The 15,880-nt window shown below is 34.5% G+C and overlaps 1 protein-coding gene and 1 long non-coding RNA gene across 6 annotated transcripts in view; one reads left to right on the forward strand and one right to left on the reverse strand.

The window, feature by feature from the left end:
- The window catches only part of slc6a17 (solute carrier family 6 member 17), a 34,929-nt gene extending 24,803 nt beyond the window's left edge, over nt 1-10,126 (forward strand). Inside the window, exons 5-12 of the mRNA NM_001256724.2 lie at nt 757-938; nt 1,648-1,758; nt 4,011-4,252; nt 4,414-4,606; nt 6,440-6,632; nt 6,752-6,911; nt 7,110-7,272; nt 9,574-10,126. Coding sequence (NP_001243653.1) covers nt 757-938; nt 1,648-1,758; nt 4,011-4,252; nt 4,414-4,606; nt 6,440-6,632; nt 6,752-6,911; nt 7,110-7,272; nt 9,574-9,942 — 1,613 coding nt within the window. The 3' untranslated portion in view covers nt 9,943-10,126. The remainder of the gene's footprint in view (nt 1-756; nt 939-1,647; nt 1,759-4,010; nt 4,253-4,413; nt 4,607-6,439; nt 6,633-6,751; nt 6,912-7,109; nt 7,273-9,573) is intronic.
- LOC147835593 (uncharacterized) overlaps nt 1-15,880 on the reverse strand; it is a 44,512-nt gene that overhangs the window by 14,239 nt on the left and 14,393 nt on the right. For 3 of the 5 annotated variants that reach the window (XR_015497954.1, XR_015497950.1, XR_015497951.1), the window contains exons 3-4: nt 1,678-1,762; nt 798-955 (exon numbers count right to left, since the gene is read on the reverse strand). This is a non-coding gene — a long non-coding RNA (uncharacterized LOC147835593). Of the gene's footprint in view, nt 1-797; nt 956-1,615; nt 1,763-15,880 lie in introns of all 5 variants that reach the window. The other 2 variants (XR_015497952.1, XR_015497953.1) reach the window with 1 other exon arrangement.

Below are 15,880 nucleotides of genomic sequence, written 5' to 3' on the forward strand. Positions count from 1 at the left end.
AATGGATAAAGCACATTTTTTCTCGAAGTATGGTCCTTACCTAAGAGAATAAATTAAGGATGCAGCATATAATCCCATAAACACATATAACCATTTAGGTGTGAACATAAAATTCATAAATTATACACTGTAAACAAAGGCTGCTGCAAATCGGTATATATTACAGCTGCAATCGCTCACACTTGTAAACTCATAACCAAACACTTGAGATCGGTTCATGAGATCAGCCAGATTGGCGAGTACCGATTGAGTCAATAAATGTGATTATCGGCCAATACCGATCTCCTGCCGATCGATCAGAGCATCCTTAATGACTTCTGCTGTCTTCATTAAAGCACAGATTTCTTTACAATTTGAATATCTTTTCTGCTGGAGATACTGTTGTCTTAAAAACAAAAAAAAAATAATAAAACTTAAAAATAGAATCACATACCACATAAATCTTAGGAACAGAAAATGTTGACAGTTTTATAACCTTGCCTTTTCGAAACCGCGGTATACCTTAAAAACTGTTATCGTCCCATGCCTAATTGTGATTATATTATATTGTCAATATAGCATTATATAATGAGTGTCATAAAATGGTCTTAAAATGACAATAATATCATTTATCGCAATATATTTTGGTGCAATATATATCAAACAAAAAAAAAACAAAAACAAAAATATTATGACAGGCCTAATTAGATTTGAAACTAGATGGAATTTGAGTGGTGAAATTGAGCCTGATTTAATATAAATCTTTTTTCTGATTAGTTGTGGAGCCAGAGTGTGAGAAAAGCTCAGCAACTACATACTTCTGGTACCGGGAGACCCTGAACATCACCAGCACAATCGCAGACAGCGGGGGTCTGAACTGGAGGATGACTCTGTCACTGCTGGCTGCCTGGATAATTGTCTGCCTGGCTGTAATAAAGGGCATTCAGTCTTCTGGGAAGGTGAGGCACACTTCTCACTGCATGAAATAATGAAACGAGAATCAACCAAGATGAGAAACACACCAATTTTCAGATATAGCTCGAAGGAACAATCTGGATTATCAAGCACTTCTGAACAATTATACAACCGCTGCATGCAATTATGATTATTTTCTCAGAGCAGAACGATTGAATTATCCTTCAAGCTACTGTAATTCAAGGTGTGATAGCGCTGATGGTTTGGCAAACACAGATTATATAGAAAAATACACATTTACTAGAACAGTGTCTAGACAACAGGGACACATAGTTCTTGATTTCGGTTAATCTCATCAGGCCAGATTTACCTCTGTTTTAGGTCATACAACTAGAAAAGCCTGTAATACTGAATGTAATTTTTCTTTCTTTTATTCAGATTTTTATTAAAACATATTTGTCATCGTCATAAGTTTAAAAAAAAAAACAGATTGAAGATTTTATAAATCAACAACAATAAAATAATAAATATCTAATTGGGAAAGGTAGCTGCTTACAAAAAGTATGAATAAAAAAGCTTTTATGAATTAAACTAATTTGTAATGTGATGATTTAGATTTATTACACTATTTACTAGAAAGACTTGTTATTATATGAGTTAATACACTTGTAGATTTTGATAAATGTGTCCACAAACCATTCTAAAACATTTAAATACAAACCCAATTGTAATTGTCATGCTGTATTTGTGCAGGTGATGTATTTCAGCTCTCTGTTTCCTTACGTGGTGCTCTTCTGCTTCCTGGTGAGAGGACTGTTTCTTAAAGGAGCTGTAGACGGCATCGCTCACATGTTCACACCCAAGGTAACTGTACGCACAAAACACACTCTTCTAAACACACATGTCATATTTATGCGATTCAGATGTCTTCAGATTTATTATTTTAGTCACTAGCTAGCAAATTTCATGCAGTGCGAGCAAAGCTTTAGATGGAAAGTCAGCACTGTAAAAAAATAAAAAAATAAATTGTAATGCTTTGTCACATGGTTGAACTCCCTCTTGTGGTGTAGTTGGGGTATGTAATTAGATTTAACTTGAGGAAAAAAAAAGATTGTAATACTCAAACACATACTTGACCCAAAAACGAAAATAGCCTTTTAAGATCTTCAAGGCTTTTTCTTCAGCCCCCCCCAAAATTTGTTTTTTAAAGAGGGAAACATTCTAGGATTTTTCTCTATCTACTGCAAGTGAATGGGGCTCAGCATAAAATAGGGGTGCTAAATCCTGTTCCAGCAGATGTAAACTTCCAACAAAGTGCAACTCCTGCCCTGTTTATGACCTCTCATTCCTGTTGAGATGTCCACATCAGTTGCAAGAACTGACTTAATGTTTATAAGCAGAACAAGCAAAGACTACATGTCAAGCAGCATTTACAAAAATTCAAATTGGATGATTTTGAGTTTTCTTTTCATACAACCCTACCTATTTAAACTCAAGTACATAGACAAAGTAAACAACAAGACAAAGATTAATTAAGATGTGGTGGTGCATGCCAAAAAAGAAAAAAAAAATACTACAACAACTATTCAACTAGTCAAGCAAGAACTAAACTCTCACAGAGCAGGGTCAAATATTTGTAGTTTATGCTCTAAAAATAAAAAAATTACATTTTCACCAGAGAAGACACTTGTTTGTCAGCTAAGGGTGTGTTTTTCTTTTTTCATTTAAAGCTGCTTAGACATACAGTTGAAATCCGAATTATTAGCCCAAAAAAAATCTTCTCTCCGTTAAACAGAAATTGGGGGGGGAAATGAACAAGGGGGCTAATAATTCAGGGGCTAAAAATTCTGACCTCAACTGTATGTAACTTATGAATTATAAAGAATTCTGATTTGAATGTGAATTTTGAAACATCAATAATGGTCAATGTTGAAGCTCTATACACAGCAAAAAGTTAAATTAATCGTTTTTACAAATTTAAGTGGATTGAACATAAAACAATTATGTTTGCTTAAGAATTGTGTTGGTTCAGCTCTTATTAAATAAGTAGTTTGAACAAACAGCTAACAAATTTTTTGAGTGTTTGAGTATGCACTAGTCAAAAAAACTAACTAACAAAATCTTTTTGGTTCACCAAAAAACATTTTTATAATTTTTTAAAAATTAATTTAAATACATTTTTGAAACTACACAACTATTTTCTGGAATAAAAGAGTCTATAGACATTAAAGGTTCTTCATGAAGCCATAAACACCAACAAAAAAAATCTATATTTTTTAAGCATGTTCATCTTAGATTATCTGGGGGGGAGTAACTAACTAAGAAGTTTTCATTTTGGGGAAACTAACGCGATTATAAATATGTAAATATTTTTAGGCCTTCACTTATTGATCACCTCTCATTTACTTTAATATTTATTTTGAATTGAAATCAAATAAGGAACGGCACAGTGGTGCAGTCGCCACACTGCATGAAGGCTGGGTCAGTTGGCATTTCTGTGTGGAGTTTGCATGTTCTCCCCTTGTTTATATGGGTTTCATCCGGGTGCAAAGTCCAAAGACAAGCTTTAAAGACCTTATTCTTCAGTGCAGAAGTGCGCTCGTTTTTACAATTGTTTTTTAAATTCAGTTGTCTATGGGAGATATGGCGAGGAATAATAAATCGCAGAAAACGGTCAAACTACTTGCTCTACGAATAAGTATTTCCATGACCACAGACAAAGCAGAATCATATAATAAGAAAATATCAGTTTGCAACATCAAGCAGCAGAACGAGGAGTTTTTAACTAATATGAAGAGGAGTTTTTATCTAAAAATGACTGGAAGTGAATGAGAGCAGAAGTCTCGAGTCAAAAAGATTCAATTGGCTGTGCCCACTCATACGTGAAGAACAAGGGGAATAGGTAAATTGGGTAAGCTAAATTGTGTTTAACTGTGTTAACCAGTGATGGGTTGCAGCTGGAAGGACATCCGCAGTGTAAAACATGTGTTGGTTAAGTTGGTGGGTTATTCCACTGTGGCGACCCCTGATGAATAAAGGGAATAAGCCGAAAAGAGAATGAATGAATGAATAAAATTAAATAAACATAATAATTGATTTAATGAATGTCGTTTTAGCTGGAGATCATGCTGGAGCCGCAGGTGTGGCGTGAAGCGGCCACTCAAGTCTTCTTTGCACTTGGTCTGGGTTTTGGAGGAGTCATCGCTTTTTCCAGCTACAATAAGAGAGACAACAACTGCCATTTTGATGCCGTCCTGGTCTCCGTCATCAACTTCCTGACCTCTATACTGGCCACGCTCGTGGTGTTCGCCGTGCTGGGCTTCAAAGCCAACATCATGAACGAGAAATGTGTGGTGGAGTACGTATGACCTACTATTACACCTTTATTTCAGTTCTCTCATAAAAGGATCCATTTGTTTGTGATTGGATTACTCACATGCGCAATACTTTAAATCTAAATGTGAATGCTAGGTTTTGAGGTCATGTTTCAGCCTCATGTCTGCGTTTTCCCCCTTGTAGGAATGCTGAAAAGATTCTGGGTTACTTAAACTCAAATGTGCTGAGTCACGATCTCATCCCTCCTCATGTCAACTTCTCGCACCTGACCACGTCAGACTACGCTGAGATGTACGGCGTAATAAAAATTGTGAAGGAGGACAGTTTTGCCCAGCTGGGACTAGAGCAGTGTTTGCTGGAGGATGAGCTCAATAAGGCAGGTGTTCAGCCCATGAACTATCTGCTTTCATTCACAAGTTTCAGCGATTATTATTTAAGATGGAGAACACTTTTTTTTTCTCATCAACTCAATAGACTTGTCAAATGGTACCATTAAAAATGTGCCCTACAAGTAATTGCATGCTTAAACACAAATTTTGAAGCCGACTAAATGATAAGTCTTACACAGTCCCAGATAGTATTGTCCCTTGTGATGTATTTTTTATTTAGTGCCATGTCAGCAACCAAGGCTATCTTCATGGCAGGAATCTTTCAACAATAAATATACAATTTAAAAATTAACAAATAAAATAAAACATAAATTAAATAAGATTTTTTGTGTTAATACATGATAAAAATTCTAAAATCTTTTCTTGTTTCACTTTGTCAAAAATGTCCTTAAAAGAGTTCATTTCATAAAAAGTGCTTCTGGAATCAGTAAAAGCAGGACAGTCCAGTAAAATATGTTTTACAGTAAGATGAGTTTTGCAGCACAAACACTGAGTAGGGTTTTCACCTTGGAGCAAAAAACCATGTGTAATTATCGTATGCCCAATACGACATCTGGTAAAAACTACTTGATCAAATCGATTCTTAAAATGTCTTAAAATTCTGTGTGAAACTTCAGGTTGGATTACATGTAGTTTTTTGTTTTCTAATGCATGTATTGTCCCTTAACACAGGTATTAAAACAAACCTGGAGTGTAAACAAAGCTCAATTATTATAGGAAAATATGACAATGTACAGCAGGGAAAATAAGTATTGAACATGTCATGTATTTTCCCTTGGTATATTATATCTTAAGAAGCTGTTGATGTGGGATTAAACCAAATTTTAATTTGAAGTTTTTTTTAAACAAAAACTCAACATAAAAATAAAACTAAACATTTTTTTTTAATTAGTTCTATTTAATAACAATGAAATGACACAAGGAGAAAGTTCTGAACTACTGAAAAGTGTTTTATACTTTATACAAAAAGCTTTTTTGTAATGGCAGCTTAAAGACGACTCTCTTATGGAGAATTAAGTCACATTAATTACTCAGTATAAAAATGTTGATGATTCTGTAGGTCTTGTCTATCAAATCTGATCTTTAATTTTTATTTTCTATTGGATTCAAATGAGGTGAGCTTGATTTCTCTGTGTTTTTGATCATAGTCTTGCTAAAATGTCTACTCTGGTTTTATCTTTATTCTACTGATAATGTAGATGTTGGACTGAAACTGCTAATATTAATCTTCAATGACTTTTTTCATGATGTAATTTTACATTTATTTGGGAAATTTTATCAGAATTTTTATATTTAGCCATATTATATATTTTCCATTGAGTTTTAGTTATAGTTTAGTCATTGTTTCACTTTTTTATTTTAGTACTCGTGTTTAGATAATAAAATTATAAATGACCAACATTCAGTTTATCTGAGCCCTCATGGTGCATTGGATGCAATGGCAGTTTCATTTATGAAAGCAGCTTATACATATTAAACTCATTACAATATATTCTAGATCAGAAAATAAAATTAAAATACAATTTTTAATACAGTAGTCAACTCTTGAAGTGGATCACGTTTTTAAAATTTGTCCTAAGAAAATAATGGGTGTCGTTGAATTTTTTGAGCACAATTTTTATTAAAGGTTATGAACCACTTCAAATGTTGACTACTGTATATTGCAAGAATAAAATATAAGCAATCATTTTTATTTCATTTTATTAAGATTTGGAGTTATTGCTATTTATTTTTGTTTAATAGATGTTAGTTGTTTCTATTTTCCAAAACAAAAACACTTTTTTCATGACAGTTTTTTTATCTTTTCTTTCTCCTGTCAGGCTGTTCAAGGCACTGGTTTGGCTTTTATTGCCTTCACAGAGGCCATGACCCATTTCCCAGCTTCTCCTTTCTGGTCCGTCATGTTTTTCTTCATGTTGATTAACCTGGGTTTGGGCAGCATGATTGGCACCATGACTGGCATCACCACTCCCATTCTGGATACCTTCAAAATTCGCAAAGAGTACCTTACAGGTTAGAGTCCATCATTTATGCCCCTCTAAATATTGTTCTTAGTCATATTGTTCCAAGAGACATTATATCTGACCACTTTTAAAACCCACAAAGTAACGATCATGTGTGTACCTATTTAGTGGGCTGCTGTATTGTGGCCTTTCTGTGCGGCCTTCTGTTTGTCCAGCGTTCAGGGAACTACTTTGTCACCATGTTCGATGACTATTCTGCTGGTTTACCCCTCACTATTGTGGTGATCCTGGAGAATGTATCTGTGGCCTGGATCTATGGCACCAAGAGGTGAGCAGATGCACTGTTTACTGCTTATAAAGATCTTCAAAGTGCGCCTTGAAATAGGACTGCATCTCTGAAATCAGATCTCATCATCATCTATTCTTCTTTTTTCCAAATATAGTCTCAGCAATTCAGTTTGTTTGTTTTTTTGCCATGTGCCTGATATCGAACTATAATGCTGGTTGTTTTTTTGGCGTCCATCAGGTTCATGCAGGATCTGGAGGACATGCTGGGCTTTAGACCATACAGTGTTTACTTTTACTTGTGGAAGTATGTGTCTCCAGTGTGTCTGATCATACTGATTTCTGCCAGTGTTGTTGAGATGGCCATCAGCCCTCTTGGATACAATGCATGGGTGCAAGACCTGGTTAGTAATTCAACAGTCTGCTTTTTTGTCCCAATTCTATTCCTGTTTACAAATGATACCATGGTATTAACCTTATTCAGCAATGTGGAAGTGCTTTCATTTTTCTGATTCAGCTGCCTATTTGAAAAATGACTAGGAAAAAAAAACGGCAGAAAACAGTGAAACTTACTTGCTCTACAAACATGACTATACAAAAAGCAGATTAATATAATAAGAAAATGTCTGTTTGCAAGATCAAGAATCCAAAACGAGCAGTTTTTAATGTCTAAAAATCAAAGGGACGGGAAGTCTCGAGCCAAAGAGATTTTAATAGCTGCAGCCACTCTTATGTAAATAAATAAGATTAATATATGTAAAAAAAAATAATAAATTGGGCAGTAATATAATAGGGATGAAACCTGATAATGTTATTTTATTGCAGTATCTGGTGGTGCAACCAATTATTAATAAGTAAATATTATTTCATTAACAATATTACAGTTCATGTGAATATTTTGTTGCTTCAACCACTACTGAAATTGTCTGAAGAAAAAATAGATATAAAGAATAATATTACTATAAATATATACTGAATAGACATCCATTGTTTAGTACTGGGATTTTGTTCCTTATTTTACATGTTTCTTAGTTCTTTATATTTCATACTTATCTTGCGTTGTTATATATTGTTGTTATATACTTCAATATATACATATATATATATATATATATATATATATATATATATATACACACACACATACACACACACACACACACACACACACACACACACACATATATATATATATATATATATATATATATACATATATATGTATGTATATATACATACATACATAAATACATATACATATGCACACACACACACACACACACACACACACACACACACACACACACACACACAAGTTCAATACTTTATTTTTATTTCAAAACTACACAGTATTTGGTAGTTTGTATTAATTAGTTTATGGTACTGATCTTTTTTTCTCTTACTGTTAATGTACAGTTATATTAAGGTGATGTTAAACATGTTCATAATTAGTAATTTACACTGTGGTTCAAAGGTTTATGCTTGGAAAGTAGGGCTGGGTGATTTGGCCTAAAATCAAAATCTCAATTAATTGAAGATTTCAACTCGATTAAAATTAATGAAAAATGATTTTTTTTTTCCCCCTTATAGTTCCCTGACAGTTTTTGTACAGTAAATATGCTCATATTACACATGATAGATTTCTGAATGCATTACTTGATTTTAACTAGTTGAAGGAAACACACACTACCTACTTTCTATGACTATTTATTGAAGTTGAACAACTAAAATTAAAACACACATTGCCTACTTTTTCAGTCACTTTTGTTCTTATAAAAAAGTGAAAATAAATAACTTGCACTTCGATTTTGAAAGCAAAATAAATTATTCTCAATGTTTTTCATTAAAAGTAAAAAACAAGCAGTATCTCTTCTAAATAAAACAACTCTTGTATATACTGTAACTAATATTTTAAACAATGCATTTCCTGCATTTTTTGTAAACAAATATTTTAATGTAAATAACAATTTTGATGTAATAAAAAATATGCCTTATCACTGGCGCAGCGTCCAATCATCATCAATGTAGTGCAAAGTAAGGCTCTAAAATGAGCCCATCTTCCAACTTGACCAGATATCAGAAGTGGCTGCAAAGTGGCCACAGAGGCATAAATCAGCCTCTGCTTTTAACATAGTGGAATCACGTGACTCCACACACGGTAGGGAAAGTAACTGAAAAAAATCGTAGTGAAAAAATTTGATTGATTATAAATTATGAATGTCGATTTTGACTACTTTTTAATTAATCACCCAGCCCTATCGAGAGGCTGTGGTTATTTGAATTAAAATACAGTGAAAGAGCACTTTTGATGGAAAAGAAACACTAAAATGGCACCACAAATAACCTTTTTCTAAATATATTTTTAATATCATTTATTCCAGTGATTGTGAAGCTGAATATTCAGTATCACTATACATACAGAATCTGTATCGTACAGAAATGATTCAATTATTCTTATTATAAATTAAATTGTGAAAACATGTTTTTAGGATTCTTTGATGAATACAAAGTTTGAAAGAACATATTTAAAAAAAAACTAATATTTTGCATAATTTTAAATTACTCCTACTTATAATCAATTTAACAGTTTTATTTCCTGTAAAATTATATTTCTAACTTTAAAGATTTGAATGTCATCACTATGAAAATATTATTGAAAGACTTTCCATTTCACCATTCCTTTCTGTCCTTCTCTCTATAAACAGGCTATGGAGCGCTTTCAGAGTTACCCTCCTTGGGCAATAGTCATGTGCTTTGCTCTGATCATTGTGGCCATGCTTCCTCTCCCACTGGTCTTTATTGCCCGCCACTTCAACTGGCTCCCAGATGGCTCCAACAAGCTGTCCGTCTCCTACCGCAAGAGCCTGGCAAAAGAGGCTTCCACCCTGGAAGACGAGACGCGGTTCATCCTCGGCAAGAACCCGAGTGAAGCCCCCTCTCCCATGCCAAGCCACCGGGCGTATCTGGGCCCTGGCAGCACCTCTCCGGTGGAGCTCATCACAAACTCCACCTCCATCAGCGGCTACGGCAGCGGCTACCAGACCAACCCCGCTCCTCCCAAATCTGAGTCATGATCCTTTAAACCACCAACCAGAGACTGAGACGGAAAGACGAGAAGGTCCTAGTGTTGCTCACACCTTAACCCAAAGACAAGAGAAGACACTGAGATCCTGCCGTATTCCCTGACTGGACAGCTTCCAATGGGCCCAATAATTCATACGGACTACAGATGCTGGTCTGAAGGTGAAAAAAAAAAAAAAAAAAAAAAAAAGAGTCTGGAGCTTTCAGATCAGGGTTTAAGGTGACGTATTTGGCAAGTTATTTATGCGTATAGATTTAAAAAAAATGTAAACACTAAGAAAGTCATGATAACATTCAAGCGAATGTTACCGGTCAGTCGCTCAGGTTAAGGTGTTACCAATGCTGCTGAACTCCAGACATCTTACAAATTGTGCAGGATAAAAGAGGCCATGCAAGGAATTCCATTCAAACCCACCTTTACAGTTCATAAAGGGAGACGGCTAGTTATAATGAGCCTACTAGAGGATACAATGCAAGCATCACTGTTAAATACAGACCACGTGACAGTAGAGAGAGAACTGATAGCTTGATTTTGGTTACAGACTGAAGTACATGTTCAAAGTGTTTCTTGGTTTATAGACTTTGCACATCAACGGTCTGTCACGTCCACATCTCACCACAGGAGGGCGATGTACATGTATTCATAAACCACACACGTACTGTAGTCTCAGTGCAGTATATCAAGTATATACAGTATCAGTGTCAGGCTGTTGTTGAATTTATGGATCATTTTTGGAAGGTTTTATCTAGATGTTTTTATTTTTGTAATCTACTAAAATGTCACTGCCTGACAAAAGGTGAAACAGCACAAGAAAAAAACTACGAGTTTAGGATGCAATAAGGGTTATTGTTTGAGCAGGGAAAACTCCACCAGGCACAATAACTTAATAAATACCACACGAAATAAACATTTAAAAATATTAGTTAATTTCCATTTCTGCACTGGCAATAATAGTGATGAAATGAGTGGCATTAGCTGCTATTATAAGCTTGTTATTGCACCCCAGATCTTGTGCGAGACTACAGTAGCATATATGATAAAATTACATACAATTATTTTAAGAAAAACATAAAGATTGCAAACAGGGAATCATATTTATAAACTTAAAGCCACAAAACATTTAAACAACTATTAGGTGGTGTTTGCTTGTGATTTACAATATAAAAGCCAATGATTATTTTGATATAGAGCACAATAGAAGCATTTGACCCTTGTTCAACACTGCTTGCTTTCAAACTCGCTGTAAAATTACAGACACAGATAAGATATCAATGAAAATTGAATGTATAAAGAATATATAAAGTGGTAATCTGTGTGAATTTCACTGAGGTATTGTAAGGATTTGCTGAAAAAACACATTTCGACCACTTATATAGCATACATATGGCCTCATAATTTTAAACACTACTGTTCAAAAGTTTGGAGTCACTTTTTAAAAAAGAAACAAATACTTTATTCTGCATGTATCCATTCAGTTGATCAAAAGTAAAGGTATGAAAATAAAGCACACCTGGTTTAATTAAATTACAAGCAATATCACACGAGTAGCATTGTGATATTACTGTACTGTATATTAGCACTGCTACTTGTGTGATATTGCGTTTATAAAACAGTTCGACAGCATAATTGTGTTAAAAAAGAAAATCAAATACGGAGAGTCTCAAAAACTCTTTTGTGGGAGAAACTACTTTCTTCCGCCATTCATTCACATCTGCAGCTGACGTTAGAACAGCAGAAACCGTTGCTAATTCACCAACGTCACTTTGGTGTTTAAACTAGTATTTGAATGATTCTCTAACGTAATGTCTAAAGTGATGACAAAACAAGTGATTTTGCTCACATTTTAGGTTTATAAAACTACTGCATGAAACGGCATGAAAAAACGGCATGAAGTGCCATCAGTCTAAAAAGGTTTCCCAGTATTTCTCTGTAGCAATCAGAATATCACAATAATTAACCTACAGTAGAAAAAGCCAAAGCAAAGCACACACCACCAGTTTCTGTGGTATAAATACAGCGCCACAACATACAAAAGAGAATCAGAATGTCTATTACACAATTTATAATGATTTGTTCAGCTGTAGTTTGAAACTTGCGCTGAGAAAATGCTGTTTTTCTCCTCTGAGGACTTATTATGCAGTCTCTGCCGCCATCTTGTGGCAGTACATCAACCGTCACTTTCTTTGGTTTGCTCAGACAGGCTGATGGCGGCCGATGCACTGAATCTAATGCTCCTAAATTATAAATATTTTAAAATAGTCACTATGCTTATAAATAAACTGCATAGTTGCAATCTAAATAACTACATTCTCGGCAAAAAGCCTCAAAAGTACATTATGTTGTCCAACAGCACCAATATTTGTCAAACTGTAGAGTGTTCTCAGCTTGTCGCTGTATGTGGGCGGAGTAATACACAAAGGTGACGGGTGAAGAGGCTATACGAGTGCTGTTATTTGCAGAAAAATCGCACAGCTATCTGCCAATCAGATTCATGAGCCAGACAGAACTGTTGTAAATACACACACACACACACACACACACACACACACTTATTTTGAAATATAGTAGTTTTACTGTTTTCTTGTCAAATGTATAAAACAATTTATTGCCAAAAATGACCCAAACTTTTTAACAGTAGCATGTTTTTTTTTTCTTCTGCCAAATGAAATGTCATGATATTTGTGCATTCTCTCTAAAAAGCTGCAATACATATAAAAGAAATGGAGTATAAAAAGTTAAATCGTAAAATTAGTTTAAAAATAGAACGAAAAACAACCTTGTATGGAAAAAGCAGATGCATGTACTTATAAATTACTATGTTGAGCTGGAAGACAAGGACCATTTTCTTTGAGGAACCAAAGTATAGTCTTGGTTTGTGTAATGTGTAGTCCCTTTATGTGTACTGTCGAGTGAATACTATGAAGACTGCCTGACGTGATTGAGATCTGCTCACTGCCCAATAATGTGCAATCTTAAACGTGATTTATCTTTTATTCTGTTTTATTTGCTCTTAACAGACACTCTGAACCTAATGAAAGAGGCTCGCTTACAGTATTTATTCGAGTAAGAATAGATTCAGGGAGTAGAAGAGGGCTGGAGAGCAGAGGAAAGTGTGGAACAAGAGTTGTGGGTCTTATTGAGTGCAACGGCAATGCTTTTGATCATCCAGCTGCTTGTAGCTTTTGCATCCATCACAAAGACTGCTGAGGTAAAAATAGATACGGACTAGGCTGGTTACCCAGGGGAACCTGTGTCAGAAACAGCACGGCTGCATGTTAATGAATTCTCCGTTTGTGAGTGTGTGTGAGTGTGTGTTGGGAGGAGACTTCGAAATGTTCCTATAAGGGCCTTGTAGTATCCTTAGCAACCGCTGCATTTTACAACAAGGGGAAAATAATTTAAAGGGACCATTCACATTTAATCTAACATTCTGCTGCATTTAAATGCAACCAAATACTCCATTAAATGACGTATGAACAAGATGCCTCGTTTTGTTCAGGGTGTAGGGCATTATTATTGCTACACTGAAAATAAATGATTCAAAGATGATTCCTTGGATGTTTAAGTTAAGTGGTTGTAAACAATTTGTTTGTTTAAATTTAGCCCAAAAAAATTAAGTTGAACATTACCAAATTTAATTTGTTTAAACTCAACACACAAAATGTTTGCAACTATAATTTTTTCCCAGTGTAGATAGCTACATAGGCAGCACTGCACAAAGCTTTATATAGCCTACCTGTCATTTGCTGGAACAAATATTAAAGGCCTAGTTCATCCAAAAATGAATATTCTGACACTGACATTTACTCACCCTTCACTTGTGCAAAACCTATTTGTGTTTTTCCTTCTTCTGTTGAACACAAAAGAAGATGTTTTGAAGTAGCTGGCATTCCTTGACTTCCATAGGTAACTTTTGTCGGTGGATGACAGCAACCAGCATTCTTCAAAATATCTCTTATTGTGTTCAACAGAAAAATTCAAAAAGGGTGATAACCACCTGAGGGAGAATAAATGATGAGGTACTTTATTTATTTTTGGGTGAACTATTCCTTTAAGAAGGAGGAGTATTCTCCAGAAGCTTCAGAAACATTGGAAAAGTCTGTATTCATGTCAAGCGCGCATATCAAAGGATCAAATTCAATTTGAAAACTTAAAACACTATGTTTGGATTCATCAATCAGGATGAATTTATACCAACCGAAACAAAAAAATGTTCATGTACACATAGCCACTCATGTCACTCCACACCGCTATGACTCTATTGCTTCTATGGGACATAAAATATGAATTCATTTAGGAATATACTGGGTGCTGTTTTCTGTCCATTGAAAATGAGGATTGGAACTGTAAGCTTAAAAGTAGACCAAAAATTATCAGAAAAGCAGTGCAAGTTCCTTTAATATTCTTGAAAGAACAGACATACGTTTGAGAGAAGCCAATAGTAATGCTTGTGTGATGTTTCGGAACTTGATGACCATTTCCATTCACATTCATTGTTAAAACTAATGTCTTAAACACATTTCCTTATGTGTTAATATTCGAAATTAAGTTACAATTGGTTAATGATTTTAAAGTAACCCAAAGGTAACTGTGTGCTGCCATTCAAGACCTAGGAGACATTTTTAAAGCCAGGCTAAACTAATGTGATGTGCATTGAGTCTGCCTTCATCACAGTCAGATGAGAATGTCAAAAGAGCACATTTACTCGCGTCAGCACAAATGCACCGTTTTGTTTGTTGTAGTTGGGTAGTTGTCCAACGTGTGGTAAAAGTACAATAATTTAAGTGTTGCTCCTTGCAATAGCACAAGATTGTCCACAAGATGTCGACGTTTGCTGTTGATTAGTGTGTTGAAGGTGTGTCTCTGTCTCTGAGTTGAACATGCTCTCTCTTTCTCTCACACACACACACCCCTCCTCTGAGCACAGCTGGTGCCTCTCATTATGGCGTACACTCTGATGATTAATGTGAAACATATATTGTTTGTTTTGTTGTTTGCTTGTGGCACTTTTGTTTTTGTGCACTTTACCTTCTCTCCGCAAGGGGCCCCAGAGCTGCACCTCAAGCACAATCACTAGGAGTTTTTATTTTTAAATAAGCCATTTAAAGTTATATCTGTTTTTAGTTAAAATAATCTAAAAGCTATATTTAAATGTGAGCAAAACAAACAAACTAAAAATCTTTTGGCTTTCACAAATTATGAACAATGAGACACGTAGAAAAGAGAAGACAGCATGGCTACCCAATTAAAAATTCCACTGTGGCAGCAGGAATATTAAATTCAACATCAGAGATCTCGTTTCTGACCCCTAGGATGTCCGTAATGGTAGTGCAGGCCAATTATTTCACAAAACTAATTTTGTGTAAATACATGGATACACAAAGCACAAATCCAATATAAAGTTAACTTTAAAGCTAAGAAGCTTAATTATTTTTTTATCTTTTTAAATGTACATATATTAAAAAAAATAAATGAATTGACATTTTATGACTGTACATTAATTCAGATGACAATTAAATACAAAAACAGGCCATGTTAAGTATTTTACTTTGGCAATCAATCTCAAAAAAGAAATGGCTCTAGCTGAATTGCTGTAAAGTTTTACATCAATGTTTTCCTTAACAATATCATAAAAACGTCAACAATATGTAATGTATTTTTTATTTAATGCCATGTCAGCAACTATGGCTATTTTCATGGCAAGAACATTTCAATAATAAATATACAATTAAAAAAAATCAACAAGCAAACGAATACAAGATTAAATAAGATTTTTAGCATTAAAAAATTCTAAAAATTCTACAACTTGGTGTCATTTTGCTAAAAATGTCCTTAAGAGAGTTCAATTCATAAAAAGCCTTCTGGAATCATTAAAAGCAGGGCAGTCCAGTACAATGTGTTTTACTGTAAGCAGAACTGTACAAACATTG

Source organism: Danio rerio, chromosome 8 (assembly GCF_052040795.2).
Source record: "Danio rerio strain M-AB ecotype USA chromosome 8, GRCz13ab, whole genome shotgun sequence".
NCBI lineage: Eukaryota > Metazoa > Chordata > Actinopteri > Cypriniformes > Danionidae > Danio > Danio rerio.